This window comes from Amblyomma mixtum, chromosome 1 (assembly GCF_055824585.1).
Source record: "Amblyomma mixtum isolate Tamu chromosome 1, ASM5582458v1, whole genome shotgun sequence".
NCBI lineage: Eukaryota > Metazoa > Arthropoda > Arachnida > Ixodida > Ixodidae > Amblyomma > Amblyomma mixtum.
This window is the reverse complement of record NC_143012.1, coordinates 240580191-240600532: the sequence shown is the minus strand read 5'-3', so window position 1 is coordinate 240600532 and position 20342 is coordinate 240580191. Positions and strand designations below refer to the sequence as shown.

General features: G+C 44.4%; 1 protein-coding gene across 5 annotated transcripts in view; it reads right to left on the bottom strand.

Annotated features, from left to right (window-relative positions):
- kmr (pleckstrin homology domain-containing family A member kramer) overlaps window positions 1-20342 on the bottom strand; it is a 64740-nt gene that overhangs the window by 23175 nt on the left and 21223 nt on the right. For 4 of the 5 annotated variants that reach the window (XM_089565252.1, XM_089565265.1, XM_089565254.1 and 1 more), the window contains 13 exons: window positions 20224-20333; window positions 19921-20013; window positions 19041-19156; window positions 17325-17487; window positions 16962-17105; window positions 16208-16370; window positions 13936-14054; window positions 11694-11997; window positions 10223-10284; window positions 9054-9233; window positions 5135-5263; window positions 3435-3568; window positions 1755-1897 (listed from right to left, as the gene is read on the bottom strand). In XM_089565252.1, coding sequence (XP_089421378.1) covers window positions 1755-1897; window positions 3435-3568; window positions 5135-5263; window positions 9054-9233; window positions 10223-10284; window positions 11694-11997; window positions 13936-14054; window positions 16208-16370; window positions 16962-17105; window positions 17325-17487; window positions 19041-19156; window positions 19921-20013; window positions 20224-20333 — 1860 coding nt within the window. The remainder of the gene's footprint in view (window positions 1-1754; window positions 1898-3434; window positions 3569-5134; window positions 5264-9053; window positions 9234-10222; window positions 10285-11693; window positions 11998-13935; window positions 14055-16207; window positions 16371-16961; window positions 17106-17324; window positions 17488-19040; window positions 19157-19920; window positions 20014-20223; window positions 20334-20342) is intronic. The other variant, XM_089565259.1, reaches the window with a different exon arrangement.

Here is a 20342-nt window from a genome sequence, read left to right as displayed (position 1 = left end):
AACTGGGCAGAAACAAGCTGTCACATTTCACTGCAAAAACATGCAAGTACCATGCAACTGTTCTGATCTTTGGAGATCTTTTTGGAGATCTTTTTCCCATGGGATGCCACAAAACTAGCTGGCAATTCTTTAGAAGCAAACCACATGCTTCAAAAACTATAGCATTAACTTCTTCTGCCCAGAAATCAACAGATGACAAACATGCAAGTGTACACAGGCATTTCAAAAAAGCTCCCAATAGTGAGTTGTATATCCCCAAGCTTTTAGCCCCAATGTTGACGAGCCACTCCATCCTTCAACACTTGCTTGATAAAGCGGCCTGAGGCAGCAACAAATTTTTCAGCTGCAGAAAAACACATCTGTGTTCCCAGAGGAGAATTTTCTACCTCTTCATTGCCATCGGGTCGAGCACTATCACAGACCAAACACCTTTTTCATGTGAACACTTATCAATTTTACAACAGCTCAAACAGCTAAAAATAGAAATGAGAAAAAAGGCGGAAACAACCTTTGCTTCACAGCAACCAAAACCACAGAACCACCAGAGCATAAGTGTGCACATGGGGCACCATATATTTAACAGTCAAGGTCCTTACCATTCCACACAATGCATTTGGCCTGAACACCCGAATGACAGGGGCGGCATTTACTTCCAAGGTGCGAAGGCTGCTCTTAGATCGACAATAACCATCAGCATCAAAACTATTCTGGCTGGACTGCAAGCATCTCCTATTTTAGTCATGTGCAAAAACGGAAACAGAAACTGAGAGCCTATGTCATCACTGAACGAGGGTTTAAAGCCTGAACTAAATACTTTCTGTGACATCTATTCCTCTCTCTACAGGGAAAAGCGTCAGACACCACGAGCCATTTAGAAGGCACAGGTTAGTGCCAGTTAGGCCATAGCCTAACTGACACCTATCATTGCTAAAGGAAGCTCGTGACAATCTAAAAAAGCCACATGCCTGGTGATGTGTCAAGTGAGGTGGCGCTTCACTGATTTTGAAGAACTAACTTGTTCAAAAATGTCAACCAGTTAAGCATATGACCAGCACCAACTTGAATCTCACCTGGCATCAAAAAAGGTTTTGAAACTTGTTCTAAGTAGCTTTAAACGAGGCCTTCAGGACAAATTTCTAAGAAGAGCATGCGAATAATACCAGCTAAAAGAGTTCCACGGTTAAACAAAAGCCTTGCCCTTTACCTCGTGGAGCTCCAACAGCAGTTTACCACCACACCGTCATTTTTAATGATGCACCCTGTGAATGCATTGCCCTCTCCTCTTGCAAATGGAAACCAGTCAATGGCAAGATTCAGTTTTCGTGGCACAAAGAAGGCCATCCTGACGAGAATCCACAAAAAAAGATGGCCAGGAATAGGGGATATTCAAAATTCCTCAAGTGCGCTTTCTCGCATAACTATGTTGCCAAAAACAAGATGGCCGACTTCGCTATAAAGCAACAACGTGGGCTACAGGACAGGCGCTAAAGGTGTGGATAGAATGTAAGAAACATATTTTGGAAGAATCAAACAAAAAACTAGTCTTTCTTGCTTTCTTTCAGCAGGAAACGCATGGTCAGCCATCTTGTTTTGGGCAACACTGTTATGCAGGAAAGCGCACTTGCGGAATTTTGAATATCCCCTATTGATAGGAACGCAGAAAAACGCCACAGGAACAATTCACTTTCAGAACTCACACACACACAAGACCCTTGAGTGATTTGCTCCCCCCCCCCCTGAACACTGGGACTCACCTGCGACCATCTTGCTTCGCTCCATCACCTCCTTGGCAATGGTGTGGCTGAGGGCGAGGAGGTGTGCTCGACGCCGCTTCTCCTCACCCACTTTGGAGCGCAGGGCCTCCACAGATCCCCGAGGGGCCCCCAGGTCTTCGTACCTGCCCAAACAGCAACAGCCTTGCACCCTAGCTGCATATTTCGTGCCCTCTAGTAGGGCCCCTGGTTGAGTTACTTTTCGTGGAGTGTTGCAAGAGAAAGAGCAGCTGAACTCTCACTGCCGCATGCAAGTGGAAGCACAAAAAAAATGCGACAGTGAGTAGATTAATGCTGTCTTGCACAACACGCAAAAACTTGGCTGCACTGTGTGTGACATCATTGCTATGCTGCTGTCAGATTTTTAGCATTTATGCACCTCACTGGCTCAAACAACCAACATGTTGAGCACCTGTACCAAACGACACTAATAATTACCATCACTGATCTGCTAACTTCAGTCTGTGAAACCAGAGAAACCTTGAAACCTCAATACAGTCAAGCATACCAAACGCACTGCCAAATGGCTTTAGCTATGCAACTATGCAGCAAATACGGAAACTAGGCCATGTGTAGTGGGCCATGTGCAGCTTACCACATTGAACCTGTGTGGAAGTGTTACGCTCCATAACAAATCTAAATATTAAGTGCAAAATGGCCAGCAAGGTTCACTGGTCGTTTATTGCGTTGTAAGAAAATTTCACTTCGTAAAAATGAGTTATCAAATACAGAAGAAATAATACACAAAGTCGCGAAAAACATTCATACCAGCAAAAAAAAACAACCATAATCTGTGTGCTGAAGCCCGAGAGAAACCTTGAAAGAAAATGCTTGATGAAAGCATACATTTATCGCTGTGTGCCAAGACTCACTGCTCGCCAGTGTGCACTGCATTACTGGTGACTATGGTGTTCGTGATGTATGGTCCCTGTGCCCCTGACTAATGCTCACAGTGAGCAATAAGTGACTGGCGATCGTGGCACTGGAGATATACGGGCCATGCATCACCACTTTGTGCTCGCAGAAAGTACTGCACAAGTGACGATCACGACATTGGCAATGTACAGGCTGCCCACCATTGTTCATTGCTCACGGCGAGTACAGGATGGCTGGTGATCACAATGTTGGTGATGTGGTGGCCGCACAACCTTGAGGGTGTGGTCACGGCCTCTGGACACTTAAAATTGGTTTCTCTCTGAGAGAAAGACCATGCAGCGCGCATTTCTAATTTAGAGATGGCTACGACAAGTGGGCTAAACAGTAACAAAAGAGTGCATCGCTTTGAGACTGACGATGAACGGGTGTAGCAACATGTGGGTCTGCAAATGTGGGGCAGACTGTGAACGCTACCACTGTAGCCTCCATCTCAGCCCTATATCAACATTACAGCTTTCACTCTCTTTTATATCCACATCCTTCCTCCCATTACAGCATCTCTCTCCCTTTACACAACGCAGGGCTGGCCCTGAACAAAACTAAGTAGATCAAGATACAAGACCAATCATCTAGTCACTGCACCACTTCATCACAGCTGTGTTTGTACGAAAACTACAATTACTGCATACCAGCAACCTTTGTACCAACCCTTTCCTGACCATTCTCAGCTTCGTTTTTTTTTTCGCATCTGTGAATACATGGATATTTTGCAATGATGGTAAGTACCCGACAGTCTCCGTGAGCATCTTGCGAATGTTGGCTGCCTTGAGGCTTCTTCGAAGCTGCTCCACAGCCGACACATTCTCGGACTCAACCTCGATGTACCTCTCAGGAATGAGGATCTTCTGTGGTAAGCCAATCTGCAAGCACAGCAAAAGCAGGTGAGTTTAGAACTGTAACTACGAACTAGAAACAATGCTGTCATTGGCTGCCAGTTATCTCCAACAGACATGAAGGTGAGGAATACAGGTAGACAGCCCCGGTTGAGAAAAGTTCTTGGATACATCAAATAAGGTGAGAGTATTTGGTTAGCTTTCCACTGATACAATGTGAAAAGATAATCTACTATGAGCCACATCCTTCGTGGCTAAGATGAACATTTATAGTAACTGTGAACCACGGAAACTCTGTGAAACTTGACTGAGATTGAGGCTCTATGTTCTGGGGCTGCAGCAAATTGAACAATCAGGCAGCAATGCCACACTGCCTTCTTATGTAACAACATACAGTACTTCTAGGTGTTATCATTAAAGGGCATCTGAAAAGGTTTTCGAGTTCGATGAGCTTAATGGGAGCAAAGGTGTGAAACATGCAGGTAAAGCATGCAGAATGTTTGTGCTAGCTTTTGAATTGGCAACATAATTGCCATTAGGACCGCGATCGTATTAAGGCTTCCCTGCAGTGCATGGCATCAGGTAATGTCATCAATGAATTCCAATGCAAAACAGCTTACTCGAAAGAACACATACCACCTGAGGTAAAGCTAGCAAAAGCGTTGCTTGGCAGCATTTGATGAGACACGGCAAGGCATGGGCAAAAGCAGCGAAAAGCTGAAATTTCACCATTGATGATGTCATCACAGCCTCTCTGCACATTTCTGATGCTATGAGAAGAAGCGTGAACATCGTCATGGCTTTAATTTGTGATTTTAAATGCAAGCGCCAAAAACTCAGCATGCTTTACCTACAGGCATCATACATTCGAATCCTTGAATTTTGTTGAATCCTCAAAAAATGAGTTTAATCGTAATTTATGCTGACTGCATGGCTAAAAGGTCTGCAGTATTCAGTGATTTGAAGATGATAAGTTCAGGTTAAACCTGAGTATGTTACAATGTTCTACTGTTGTTTATGCTTGCTAGAAGATAGCAGAAATACACCACTACAGTTTTCACTTTACAGTTCTGTCAGTCTGCAGTCCCCTTTGTGGGAAAGCAAGTGAATGCCACGGTAGGAAAATCTCAACGGCCTCATCTTGCCAACAACCGATAACCTTTGTTCTGTATCATACTGAACAACAGCATAAATTGTAAAAGGAACTTAAAGTGGCATTTAGGAAATTGATTTGCCTGTAATTGTGAGCCTATTATAATAAAATATAAAGGGGACTATTCCCCAACAAAAAAAAAAAAAAAACGTGTATCCAGCATCAACATGTGGGGCACCACACTCTTTCCCCCAGCATAAACACAGGTGGAGCCCTTGTCGTTCTTACTGTGTATCTTGTTCCACTATCTTTATCTCCACCTTTATCATGTCTTTCAAGACCAGAAACTCAGCCCCTGTTCCACACTAAAGGGTACGGACATCTGTCTTTTAATCCATCTGACACGTCATTCTGTACGGCAACTGCACGCTTGCAAGCAAGGATGCAACAATACAAAAAAAGGGCTTTGTCCAGGCAGCAAGCGCAAGCGAGAAGCTCACCTGCATGTCGATGGTCTGCTCGTCGTAAACATCAGACTTCTTGATGGTGGAGCGCACTATGTCAGGCGTGTTGACCGTTCTCAGGCACCGCTCCATGTCCATGTCATCACGAGACCGCAAACAAGCAGCCTGCATTAGTGGCAATGCATGCTATCACTTGAAGCCGAAAGCAAGCCTCGTGATGTGAATGCCTTAGAATTAATAGGGCATATGGTACAAATGAACCCGCAGATTTCATCCTCCTATCCAATGTAAGGTGTTGGACCATCAGGCCAGAATGTAATGCGAATAGCACCTATGAACAAAACAGAATATTTTGCCTTCCTACTTTCAGCTATAGCATACAACGTGGTGAAAGAAAGTGAGGTGCTCCGACGGTGGGGAAGGGTGAAGGAACGGCCACTTAGCGTGACTGGATGAGACTGTTGCCACTAGAGGTACTACCACATATTCGGGGGCTACGCTCTATGCTGATTCTGCAGGTACTTCTATGAAGCAGCGGCATCCAAGTGAAAAAGTTGCAACTTTTATCAGTAATCAAAGGCTCCAGCCTTGAGAGGAGCCTGCTTTCAGTAATTAGATGCCTAATTCTGAGCAGCTAGTTGCTATCATGCCGCTTACTGTCCAAATACCTCCATTACTGACCGCGCCGATTTGTGTCGTCCGCTTAAGTAGATGACATACAGCGCTTGCTGCCTTGAAGCCCGAGCTGGAGGCACGTCTAAAGATTAGTTGCTTTGCCTGGCTAACTGCACAACCATTTCATGACATCACACTGCTGAGAGCAATCCCTGATATGGTCATGAGGAAGTTCTGCTGAGAGGTGTGAGACCAATTGTGGAAACGTCTCGTGCTTCTGAACTGCATGCACACTACAACTCCAGATGTGTCCTCTGACCTGCTGTATTTAATCTCTAGTGTAGTTGGCTACAGCAAGAAGTGCATCGTTATGTGTTACTATGGGCAAGGAGTGCGCTGTACCCAGCTGCAACAGCGGCTACGCATGTTGTAAGATGAAAGTGTCGCTATTCAATTCTCCCGTAGATAAAACTCTCCTGGAGGTCTACCATGTTCTCCAGTCCACTGAATATGCGCGAGAAAAAGTATTTGACCTGTGACATGCATTCTTCACATCACAATGGTCAGCAGCTAAGCCACACGCAGTTCTTGTTTCTGCGACATTAAGACGATCTTGGTACAAAAAGCTGGCTGTCAGGCAGTCAAGTTAGGTCCCTTCTCCAACGGTTTCTGTAAGTCTTCAAATGTCTAGCTGCACGCAGTAATGCAAGCCTGAACAGGTGCATCTTGATGAGATTACCTTAAGAAACTACATCTGTCATCTAGGAAAAGCAAAAGCTTATATACTTTGCTGTGGTGCTTTCAAATACTCCTACTGTGTTTATCGTAGCACCATGCGTCCCCAGCACACTACCTATCTTGTGCTATGAATACAAAAGCATATGCAACAGACGCCGCATTCGCTGCCAGCTGCGAACGCCGGCACCGAATGTCTCAATTTAGCATTTCATCACTGTATCCTATTTGTTTAAAATGTCCAAATAAATTCAGGCAGTCATTAATACTGCGGCATTTCAAGTACTCAGTTATTTTTCCGCTTTTCTGAGTGTGTGCATGTGTTCTTTTTTTACTCCAAATTGTTCTTGAGCCACTGCGTCTTTTATGTTGACGTTTCACGTTAATGTTTTATGTTTGTAGAATAGTGATAACATGAACCCAGTACCTTGTATTTCTGCTTGATATTATTGACCAATGTACCATGTTTTGTGCTGCTCCCCCCCTTATGCAATGGTGTAACCGAAGAGCCTGTAAGGTTAAATAAATGATGATGAATCCAGGCCGATGGTTTTTTTTTTTTTTAAACACGAAACTCTTAGGTCGGCTTAGGTTCGAGAATTTTGTCGTATATTCATAAAATACGACAAAAATGCATAAAATTGCAAAAAAAAAAAGCAACACGCAGGTGATACCCCCGGAAATGCTGACAGAAGATGGTACAGTAGCCGCTACTATCCGCAGCAGGTGCAGATAAAAGCACAAACAAGCATTGGCGACCCTTTTGACCTTCTTTGTGCGGTGGCGTGGGCAAGTTCCGCGGCAGTGCAGGTTTTTCACAAGTGGTTTTTCAGCGACATAATCGCATCAAGCAGACAGCGCCATCATAGTGCCGCCTTCAAGCAAAAAGTTGTGCTCGCCACAGAGCAGTCTTCAAACCTGCAAGCCGGTCGGGACGTTGGGGTGGACGAAAAGAACGTTCGCCACTGGAGGGGCAGCATGATGAGCTTTTTGCCTGCACTGCAATAAGGAGGAGTTTCACGGGTCCAAAGAGGGGCCACCATCCCGAAATGGAATCATCACTGGCGGAGTTCGTGAAATCGCTGAGGTCAGCGGCACTTCAAGTGACCACAGAAGTGCTTCAGGCCAAAGTGAGAGAGCTGGCAAGAAAGCTGGGAAGAGAGCAAGGCATTCCAAGGGACTAGCGAAACGCGCGAGCTAACTCCAACATGCTGCATCAAACTTGTGTTATCAGGAGTTGTAGCTAGCCGGATTGCTGCAGCCTTTGTTGCGCTTGTTCCGAAAGTGCAGCATTTCCAATGCCCTCGATGATACAGAAGATTGTGTACTGTACGAAGCGAACAGTGATGAGTGACCGGGAGCAGGTTTGTGAAAATAAATGCCATTTGTATGCTGCCCCTGCTGTTTTGCTGAATTGTTTTTTTTGGCCAGCTTACATTCGAGGAATTTTTTTTTTTTTTTTGGCCTTAATTTTTGGGTGTCAGCCCAGAACTGTGAATGGTCTAGATTCGAGTAAATACAGCACTGCAGAACATGAGCGCCTGGCGCTTCGAACAGATGAAGTCAAAGTAACCAAGTGCCGACATAAATTTTTTAAATGGCATGGTTTATCTTCTATACAGTTTTATTGTGCACTTCACGCATGTGATGCCAGAAACATTTTAATTGCGTGTACCATCAAATATGTGCAAAAGTTCAAGCAGACAATGTAGTTGCGTTTACCCTACCATTGCCATGACAACATGATCATGCATCTCAATAGGTTTATGAATAATGGCTGGATCACTAAACGGTCTTAAAAAGGGTGGCCACTTATCAGTCGTTCTTGGTGCTCTCAGGGAGATGAGATAGAAAAGCCCAGAGCTCCATAAACTGTGAACGAATGTGCTAGACAACACAGAAACTATGATAAATTTGCTCAAATGAGACCCGCTCCGTTTGAATAGTCAACATTGTGTTGTCGAACAAAATGCACTTAAATCATCCTAGGGTTTCCCTTGGTACGTGTGAAATAGCAGCAAGCTAGGAAGCAAAATACAAGTTGCTGAACTTATACGCCAGCTTTAATGCACGAGCAACCTAGCCCGAGATTTGTCTAACGAGTGTCTACTTGAAGTCACGGGAGAGCACATTTTTTTTCGAAGATGCACATGATGGTAGGAACACATAAAAAAGATATCACTAATAGTGGTAAAAAACTGTCTGCATGAAAATGGCGGAGAATGTGCTGCTAATGTGACTGTTCTCGAAAATATTATTCACTGCGTTCACTAGCAAACATGACAGAGCATTACAGTTGCAATACCAGCAGTGCTAAATTCGTCTGAAGCAGAGAATACACTGCTAGGTGAAGCATATTTACAGAAAAAGTTGCTGATTTGCAATGCACACAGAAGTGTACAGAGCGCCTGAAAGGGCTGAGAAAAAGAGTAAGGCAACATCAAAGTCAGTTCATCATTAAGGCACCAAAAGACTAGCCAGAACACTTGCTTGAAATGGAAAAGAAAAAGAGCTTGTGTTTTGGCATCCTTCGAAAAATGAAATTTCGAAGTAGCAATGGCAGCAGCGGAAGCAGCAGGCAGTAGCGAGAGATTGCCAAGCTCACCATTTTGGGAGGTGAATGCTGCTCCAGGAAAGGATGGCTCCCAGAGATGGTGTAGTGCCGCCGCTTGTTGCGGCGAGACTCGTTTTTGACCGGTGTGCGCTGCCCACATGACGTGCTGTCTGACGATGATGAACTGGTGCTCCGGTCTTCTGAGCTGGAGGTGCTGTCCTGAGGTGGCTTCTGCATATAGTTCCTTGGCTCTCAAGATTACAAGCCCAAAAGAGGTGAACGACAGATCAAAGCATGGTTTTAAACGTCAAGAAGAGAAGTCAAGGATACAAGGAAAGACACAGACAGACAGCCCCCACAGGAGCATACACAAACTGTATGGAGTTTCGTAGCCTTGTCAGCCAACACTAGTAATTTTAACTGAAACGGAATTTAAAATGTGTCTTAATTACATTGCACTCGAATTAAGAGCCTTTTAATATGCTTGATGTAGACAGGACCAAAGTTAACTTCAGTAATAAGAAACCAGGAGTACCAATTAAGCAAGTTTTAATTAACGAGAGTTCACTGTGCTGAATTATTCACAGGCCGTCATTCCCGAATTACTAAGTTTGCATCACAAACCATCCTTCCAAGGTTGCTTGCATTTGCAGAGACATTTCGACAAGAAGGTATTGTAAAATTTCACTCACTAACCTTCATATTGGAAGTGTTAGAAGGACAACAACAATTACATTTAATTTGCAGCAGAAAAAGTCTTCAGAACAGAATAGGCTTGGTCAGGTTGGTAATTCATTCTAACACAGTAATCATAGCGTGGGAACAACGCTTGTCCCATCTCATCCTTGTCTTGCGTTGTTCTCGCGCTATGATTACTGTGTTAGCAGCACAAAAGCCAGAAATGTTCAGCATGCTGCCGCTGGGAAAAACAAAGTCATGAAAAGCCCATACCAAGAACACATGTATCTCCCTTTTACAAGCACAAGTAACCAATATATATACTAAAAAGGACCAGACACAAAAAAATACAAGGATGGTTTGCACACAACTTTCTAAACAAACTACACATGTAGCACAGGCTGTCACATGCCATGAAAATCAGGAAAAGCACTACGATAAAATTTGTTCAGTATTATGAAAAATGCTTCAGATTAATTTCATTGCAAAGCGCACACGTCGAGCACATTTAGCTTTGAACTAAGAGGAGCTTGAGAGGTCACCTTTGTTTCGAATGGAGACTCATATGTTGATCCAGCAGTGTCTGCAGGAGCTGTTCTAGCTTCTGGGAAAAACAATAAGAACAAAAATCGAAAGATGAACACTGTACCTACCACAAATACCTGCTTCCAAAGCATTTATAGGCATCATGAAGCAATACCTACTCCATAGGCACACATTTGGGTCTTAAAAAAAAAAAGATGAATGATTTAGTGTGGTTAGGCCAAATATGAACTAGGGGCGCTCGCACTTGGGTTTCAGTTCGAGGGTCGGCTTAAGAGGGCAATGCGATAGCGGTGTGCTTTGGATCCATTACACATGGATGGGAGTAGATGAAGACGACGACATCTAAAGCACAGTGCGAAACTGGCAGTTAAACACGCAGGACGTTCAGCTGTTGTGATGACGTGGTAGTCTAATGCAGTGTCCAGCGAAGCTGATCTGCTCGCGCCACCGAGGGTTCGAAACCCACTCAAGGTCACAGTCAAGGTCAAAGTGCACAGTGGGCCATAAAGCCTGCTGGCAGGTTGCCGCCTTCCAAAAGCTTTCCACAAACAAATATTGGCAAAATCTGACAGGGGGTTTTAGTGCCAGCAAAATAAAAAGAAAAATGCTCAAGCATAAGATCGCATTAAACCATAACCACCACACACAATTCATCTTGACTGAAGCAGTACAGCTACAGTAAAAATCACATCCTTCTCTGCTCTGCCATTTCTCACATGTTTTGTTTTGAATCCATGCTATCCTTTTTCTTGAGAATTGCAGGTGGAATCAACATCACGACCTTGTATCAAACAAAACATAAAGAGAGAGGTTTCAACACCAAATGCGGCCATCAAAATATACTATTTAAGGAGAGTATAATGTAAAGTAGGGCTCTTAATCACAGACATGCTGACACGAGATGTACTGCGTCAGCAGAACAGCCTTGCAGACCACAGAGCAAGTGGAATGAATGCTTCAGTCACCTTAAGAGTGGAATGTGACAGCATTAAAATAGCTTCTGTAGAAGAACTTATGAGTGAGTCTACGCTCCCCGTGGCTGTGGAGACACTTCAAGTAGGCCATGGATTCGTGCCAACTGGAACTGCCCGACACATGTCGAGACTCACCCGACGAGCAGCTGCACTCTCACAGAGGGGCCACTGCGGCTGCCAAGAACATTACCCAACCTAAATGCCTCGTCCATTTCACGGTTGCATGTCCTCCCCTTGCTTTTCAGTTTTTAATTCCTGTGACGTGGTCGGTCATGTGACCTGATGACGTCATCGCTCTCTTGATCAATCAGTGACTTTTATGACTTACACAGGGTGCGAAATCACATGATGTGAAGTATAATGCTGTTGCATTAAAAAACCAGAATGCTCCACAACTACACAGCTATGTTCAACATCCTGTGTCTGTCAAGGTATATGGCAGTCCTCCTTGTAGGTATCTACTAGACTCACAAAGCGAGAACAAGTTGCGTACCATTCTCCTCCTCTTCCTCGTTGCAGAAGACAGCGTCACCTTCCTCGACCACCCAGGGGAACACAGAGTCGTCGAGGCCGCCCTTGCGGCGGTCCTTGCCTTTGTTCCGGCGCTCAGACTCGCGCTTCACAATGCGCACGGTCTTGATCTCTTGCGCACGGTCGCGAGGCAGCAACCCATAGAACTTCTTTGTCCGGTCGTCTGCCTTGCTGATGTCTTGTGTCAGGTAGGAGGATCTGTCCTCGGCCATCTCACTTGGCTCTGGGGAGAAGCTCGGGGACTCCAGATCGGCAATCTGAGAGGCCTGCACATAGTGTAAGCGGGCAAAGCATGCAGAAAAAGCCAAGCACAAGCCACAGTTCATCGTCACCTAGGAGTCCCAATAGTAACAAAACCATGTATATAACCTCCGGCTGATATTTCCTTCATTCTCAAACTTTTCTTTGCCCCGAAGTCATGAAAACAGCCAAGCTTACCAGCCTTAAGTTCAGATGGTAGGTTCTTCTGGTTTTCTAGGCTTCTAGCCTAGAAAGTGGACTAAATTTCAGAATAAGACTCTCCTTATAATCTAAAACATTATTTCTACAAGACCCAGTTTCTATGTGCTGGAGCCGTGTGGGCCATGAAAAGAACGGGTAGGCATTGACAAAGCTGCTAGCTGATATGATTCACATACCGTATTTACTCGCATAATATGCGCACTTTTTTTCCAGAAAATCCGGCTCAAAGTTCGGGGTGCGCCTATTACGTGGGGTAAAATTTCCGGAAATTTTTCGACTCGCAAAATTGAACACACCGCGTAAACGCACTCGTGTACGGGCCGCACCCCGTTTTCGCGAAGAAAATGTTAAAAAAAAAAGATCCGTGTAAGGGTCGCACCGAAACTTTCCACGACACACGCGGGAATAGCCTTTGGAATGCACGCGCCGAGGCTTCCGCGATCGGCTCCGGCTGCGCGCAACGGGCGCGGAGGCCACACACGTGCACAGGAGCTTCCAGACGCCGCCCACGGAGGACGCCCAAGGCCAAGCTCATCATCATCATCGTTTTCCTCCGCCGCGAGCTTTCGCTATCTATATCGCGATCAGCATCTCCAGCTCGTTTTTTTTTTGTTGTTGTTGTTGCTGTCAAGTGCCGGGATTTGCGCGATAGTTATCGTGGTTTATGGCTTTGCCGTGGAGCGTTGCTGTTTTAGCTGTTGCTGTTTTAGCTCGACGGGCAAGCACCTTAACAGCTACACGGCTGGGAGTTTGCTCTCGAACGCGGCAAGCGTGCGGCAGGTCGGAAAATACGATGTGGCCGAGAAGTGCGGCAGTTGCGACTGCGGCGTCCCTAAATTTTCGTACGTGACTCTATGCGCCGAGGTTTTCGTGGGCCTAAGTCGGGAACGTTTCCGGCCGGAGATGAAGCTTTCCAAACAGACGTTTAAAGTGAGCATCCCTGAAAACTGTGTGCGGCTGTTCTACGCGATGTCGTTGTACGTGCTGTGGGTCCGCAGCAGCTGCAACGGCAGCAGCACTAGTAGGGACTAGTAGTCAGTTCAGCAAAAACTTTGTTAAAATAAAGATTGGGAAGCGGGGGGTGGCGAGGCGTCGGCTTGCAATCGTGTAAATACAGTACTGATCACAGTGCGAAGTTCGGGGTGCGCCTATTATGCGTGGAAATAAAAAAATCTGATTTTTCGCGCCCTAACTAGGGGTGCGCCTATTATGCGAGTGCGCCTATTACGCGAGTAAATACGGTATTCAGCTCACTCAACACACATTGGTGAAAGACTAAATGCCAGCCGTGTTGTCCTCGGTCTACACAGTGGCAGGCAAGCTAGTTGGCATGTGACAGTTGAGGCCAAGGTCTCAGACGGCTGCAACAAATCAACGGTTATAATGATGGAATTGCAGGGCCCCTTTTATTTCGTTACAATGAGGTTCAACTGTGCGTCCAACAGGAGACATGAGGAGGTCCTTTGCTTTGGCAACTCTACTGAAGCTAAAGGCAGCAGAATAAAGATGTTGGTAAGTGCAGGACATGTAGTGAACACCCGTGCCTCTACCCAAGAGAATACTTCGAGCACTTCCATGCTAAGCAAGATTGTTGCATAAGAGCCAAGCAGCATCAAAAATAAACGGTTTTTAGAGGTTTTCATACACAGCAGTGTGTTTTTTTTCCCTTTAGTGCGAAATCAGACAGCTGGGCAGGGGATGACAAAATGTTCATACCAAGATGTTAAAGATAGTAAACTCACATTGACCACATCACATAACGATACTGGCCGGCTGTCTAATGCAAGGTTGCTCGTCACTGAAGAGTCCAGGTCTGTCTCGTAGTAAGTCTTTTGGTGCCGCTTGCGCTCCGGAACACTCGCTGAAAACAGAAACGAGAAGATGCGCTAGCACTCAGAACATACAACAAGCTTTTTTTATTCACTTATTTGAATTACATAATAACTCTGTATAAGAAAGACAGATCCCCTCATAAACACACTGACTAGAATACTAATGAGACCAGGACGTTAACACATTACAGACCAGCACTGAACAGTAGCTGCAGTTCCATTAACTAATTATGTAATGAAAACAGACAGGAACTTTTTTCTTTTAGCAGGTGTACATACCATGGACAGATGTTACTGAAAACAACACAACTATAGTCATCATGCATGATGCTCAAAACCTTATTTTCTCAGCTTTAGACATCTTGCCTTAACTTTTCCTCACTAATAGGCAGGCTGCTGATATTCAGAGCTGCAATTCATGTACAACAAATACTGCCTTAATTTAAGAGAATGCCACAACAAATAGGGTAAATGAATTTAAATGTGGCGGGTACGTCTTAACTGCCCAGTCTCAATACCAGTGACTGCTGCCCTAACATTGCACCTTAAGCTATTATGCAAGATTTTTTGTTTATTGTCTGTTCTCTTCATTCAGAGAATAATAAAAGAAGTAACTAAATAGACAAACCAAAAGTCCCTTTTCCTAGTGTGCACCATATGTATGCAGTTCCTAACAAGCTGACGCCAGAAATTTATGCAGCAGTGCTAGACACCTCATTAGAAGGAACACGATACAACCAAGTATCATACCAAGTGTAGCAGGCAGTTATTGTCTATCAGCTCCTAGCGTATTGTACTGCATGGGCAAAATTATGCAACCATGAAGCAATTCTTTTGGTTGACCTTTTTTTTTAATTACTGGCTATTAAGTTAGGGGCAGGCTCTTACATGAGTATACACGCTATAAGTTATCCCAAATAGCAATGACATCGATGCTGCAAAACTCAGCTGGCTCAGAGAGGTTTCAGCCACTATCTTCAAACTATACCTTAAAACTGTTATAGGTGCTCAGGCCTCAACTTTGTAGCAAAGTGTACTGTTATCCTGCTGTTGACGCACAAATGGCTGCTGGATGCCGGAAAGATAAAAGAAAGCTAGAAAGGAAAGGGGAATGGGCATTTAAATTGAGGCCACCCCTCAAAAAAGATTAGTTGAGTATGGCACAAGACTCCATGGGACCTTTTGCCAAACACAGCCAGTCACTGGTCATTGGGCAATAAAACAAAAAAATGTAGTCTATCTCATTGTTGAAAGTAGGTGCAGGCATGAAATGCATCATAGGAAAGACGTAGTGCATCTAGGACGGCTCATAGATAGTGATAGCAACACAGCAGTAGGCCAGGGCCTCAGGGCGCTGAACCTACTGCTGTTTTCTGATATCCAAATTAGGCAGTATGCGTGGCCTCCTCAGCTGTTTTGCAGCTTGAGGAGCCAGCGCCATCAGTCACTTCACCATGGTTGAGCGGTTTTCTTTTTAATGATGGGCAGTGCTCAGCGTCTCTCACCGCTTACGCTGTTTCGCTGTACGTTAGCACTTGGTCACTCTTCATCCCCTGTGCCATGCGTTTGGTAACCTTCGTAGTTTATATGCAGCTACATAAAGCTACCATTGTCAACATAGTTGAACTTTTCTATCTGACTCAACCACCTCAATTACATGGCCACGGTAGTAGGCCCCGAGCATTTGCAAGGGTGAAACGATAGATGAAAGGTGAGAAAGACAACGTGAGAACACATGGCATGAAAGGCTACCAGTTAAAACATTCATTGCATCAGCCTGCGGCAGGTCTAATGCGTAAGAAAACTGAGGTTCTTTCTTTGTGGCAGGGTTATTTTGCATCCTGCTGCTCAAGGTAGCAGCGTGGTAAGTTTTTTCGGCTGGCCATCATTCCAACGGATAAGTTAGGAAGTCTTCAGATAGGTTCTTCCCCAGGTTCGCTATGATTTCGCCTGAAATTGCAAGAATAGGGGCCAAAAGCATTTCATGCTCAAAAAAAGTGCCAGAAAGACACTTTGCAATTGCTGATCGAGCCATGTATCAAGGAACTGGACCTCTGACGTCTTGGTTCCAAGGGCAGAGGCTGAGCTGAACAAGCCACAGGCCCAGCATGTACCCAGCATGCACTTCTGGCAACAAGACAGGCTGCAGTTTTTGGGGCAATGCTCTATCTGCCATGCTTACCAGGAGGGCTCAACTTTGACTCGGCCGGCTTAGCCTTCGTTTCAGGCTCTCTATCCAGGTAGATGTTTGGGGACATCTTGCTCCTCCTCTGGAGCATGTCGTTCACTATCTTCTGAAGCCTTTTCAACTCCACCTCCAGGTCATCCTTGAGTGGACTGCCACACTTAAAAACAAACCAAAACAAAAAAACTTTTAACAGTTGCCTTGAGTTCATGACACACTGAGTGTCAACATGGTTAACACTGATTAAAGCTCCCTTCCTTGGCAGACATTTACTGTTCTACCTGTCCTGGGCACACACAGTCAGCAAGGCATGGCAGCCATCATGATAGAACAATACACTGGGTGTTTCATCTAAGATGTTCTGCAATTTTAAAAAATGCACTTTTTGTGTTAGAACAGCGTTTTTTTTTTTTTTTCAGCATAGCTAGCAGTGCAGAGCATCACAATACAGCAAAGACCTAGCGACCAGTCCGAATAATCATGCATGTCCGAAAAATCAGGAGTCTGAAGTTTCGGTAATCAACTTATTACACACAACGTATTTTAAACAGTCAGAGACAGACATGCTTTATTCGAAGGACTATTTGTTGTCCTCCTTGGTCCTGACTGGACGAGTGAGCTCTACCTTTCACAGTGCTGTAAACAACTTGTGAGCTGAAGTATGAAATCCAATTTTTTTAGAGACTGCCACAACTTAGACCCTGCATCCTCCCTTAATATGACCACTGGCAGCAGAGCTACAGCCACTCACCGAAGTGCTTTCAGCAAGCATCTTCTGGATGTGCAGAATTTCCTTCTCGACCAACTGCTGCTGCTTCTCCAGTGTCTCTGCCTCTAGGGTGTCGGCATAGGTGTCCTCGTAGCGGTAATCCTCGCCTTCGTCCGTCTTCTTGGTCTGAGGAAAGAGAGAGAGAAAAAAAAGAAATCAAAAGTGAGAAAACACTTGAGCAATTCACAGCAAGTTGGATTTGCTGAATTTGCTTGTATGTTTACAAGTGAAGATTAATCCCCCAACGTGCCCTTGGTACCAACGCAAGACAATCACAGACAAGAACAGTGCCAACATAAGACAATCGTGCAAACACAAGAGGAGCACTTTCAGTCGTTCCCAAACCTGTTTGCTCATGCCGGCAACGTTGTAGAGGCTGCCGAGCTTGACCATGTTCTCAACTAGGCTGATGAGAGGCTGCGTCAGGTCGAGGTTCCTTGTCAGCTCATTGAGGCTCCGCTGAAGACCCACCAGCCGCTGAACGTCTGCAGCGCTGCTCTGGGTGCCACTGTGAAAGGGGTTAGAATGGAAGCAGTTGCACATTTTCAAGCGACATAAAATTCTATAGTGCAGGCACCTTGACAAGGTAAGGACATTTGGGAAGGTATCGTGCCCTATGTTGATAACAGCACTGCAAAAGTCACAGCGTGGTCAACTTAAATCCATACAAAAGCATGCTTGTGTCTCTTGCAAACATGGTGGCAGTAGACAGAGAACTCACATGGAACTTCTCCAATAACCCGAATAGCCATGAGTACAAGACATGCGACCAATTACCATTCAAGGTGGACATCAGTCAACAACACCCACAGTGACTATGACTGTCTACAACATGCCTCAGCATGGCTCACAGAAAGAGCATACCTGCTCTACCTGCTTGAAAATAGGTCAGCCATGAAGGTACACCCTCTAAATTGGCAACCACACTATGGTAAGAATACAGATTTCTATTTTAAGAACTGTGAGATACGTCAATGCAGTCTGTCCAGCTGGATTGTACAACAAGGCAGATATGTACCTGATATGAATCAGTAATTAAACAATTAACTGAAATTAACAGATAAACTTCTTACTTTTTATTTTGGGGGGCAAGGTTATATTGCAAAATTGATGGCCATCAACATTGAAGGTGAGTCCTGTTTTTAAATTTCCTTAATCGGCAACGTGATTCGAAATATCGAACGTCAAAAATATGCATTTGAAACGACTTTGAGTTGGCTTTACTGCATTGAATATTTAAAAAATAGTGCCTCTCACATTTCTTATGGACAAATATAGGCACAGTTGGCGTTTATGATGATGCAGAAGATGCTAACTTGATTTTGGCGTCAATATCACGTTCAACACCACTTTATAATTAGGTAATGTGGGAAAGCCAAGTCAACAAACTTTTGAATGCACATTTTTGGCGATTGATAATTCGAACCACATTACTAATTAAGAAAATTTAAAAACAGGGCTCACTTTCGATGTCGCCGGCTATCATTTTCGCAATTCAACCATGCCTCCTAAAATCAAACATAAGGTAATTACTGATATATATGAGGTATGTAATGTCTGCTTTGCTATACAGTTCAGCACAACACACTGCACCAATGTGTCTCTCACAGTTTTTAAAATAAAAATCTGTAAAGGTAAAAAAATATAACCCTGTATATCAACCTGTCATTTCATGAGGAGAGAATAAAATGCACAGGCACTCTTGAAGCAACAGCCAACAGCCCACGACAGGAAACAGCTGAGGAAAAGGAATGACAACTGGATTAACGGCGGCAATATGATTTTTAATGGATGACGGGCATGGCACATCACCTGAGACTACCTCTACAGCAGTAGCAGCAGCATAAACTGTTGCTCCAGTACTAATGATAATGACAATGTGTCTTTGAAGCTTGCATATAAAAAGAAATCAGCTCCTAAATAACCAACCTGCCCATCTTCAAAACTTTTACTATCTTATGTGATCAGAAAATAAACAGCCAAATTATTTTTTTCTTTTCATCAATCCAGCTTTCTCGTAGAAAAAAATAGAGCAGAATTCTGAACTGCCAAAACACCGACCTCTGGACAAGGCTTTGCTTCAGTTCCTGCATCTCTTCCTTGCACTGAAGTTGGCACGACAGTAAATTGCTTTGACTTCTTCTCAACTGAATCAGTAACAGGACCAGCTCTTCATGCTGTAAATAAAAAAAATAAAAACATTAGAAAAAAAGCAGAGAAAACACAGCCAGAAAGCTGACATTACGAGCATAACACATGGAGCAGGAGGGTATAGGAGTTGAAACTGCACCCTCTGGCAACCTGTAAAAGCCCACTAGGATCACAGTACCCCCTAGAGTCACATCATACAGTACACTGCTATCTTCCAATGCCAGACACAAACATATCTTCCAGTGCCAGACACAAGCATAAAAGTGCTCAAGGGGGCCCTGAGGAGAAATTGAAGTTGGCCTCTATCGACAGACTCCCAACATCAAATAACAAGGCGGACACTTTCAATAAAATCAGAGATAAGCTTGACAAGAACAACACAGGAGATGCATGTATCTCAACCACTGGCTGTTTCCACAAGCAGACAGCGACGACAATGGGACTAATCTTGTAAATGGTTTCCCCAAAGCTAGGTAACACTGCCATTGGCTTCCAGATGGTGAAAACCTGATGCCACAAGTTTCACCTCAGTGGCTGGCAGAACAAATTTCACACTTTAAAGTCTCACTTTCTCAGCTATAAACGTGTCTTCTACACACAGCCAGAAAAAGCCACACAACTGAATTTTACTAAGAACAAAACAATTGTATGGAGTTGTTCTCAGTGCCGCTTTAAGCAGCGCAGGATCGCCAAAATTTAAATAAGCGGTAATAAAAAAAATGAAAAATTAGACGGACAAGCCACAAACTGATCTCAACAAGGATACCAAAAATGATACTCTAAAACTTACACTCTTTCCAAGTAGATCGCCCGCTGAAATGCTATGACTGAGGCTGACCACACTGGACGAATGAGCGGGCTCAGTGGTGCCTCTCGCAGGCAACTGTGGGGAAGCAAAAAAAAAATAAGTGCTTGAAGTCACAACACTAAAAGCAAGAGGCAAACCTCTACAGAAAGACTCTTTTATTATTTACTTCTTTAGAAATACTGCAGGCAGAAGTGCTGCTGAAGCAAGAGAGGGTCACGTCCAATGCAGTTACAATAAATTCTCAAAGGAATTTGCACCGATGCATTGAACATTGTGTGCACTCACGTTTTTTGGCTGAATCTCAGTTCCACGGGCATACAAGTTGTCAACGCTGTGCCTGTACAGATCGCCTTGAGCACTCGACTTCTGGAAGTCGTTTGACCAGCAGCGTTTGCCTGTGGGTT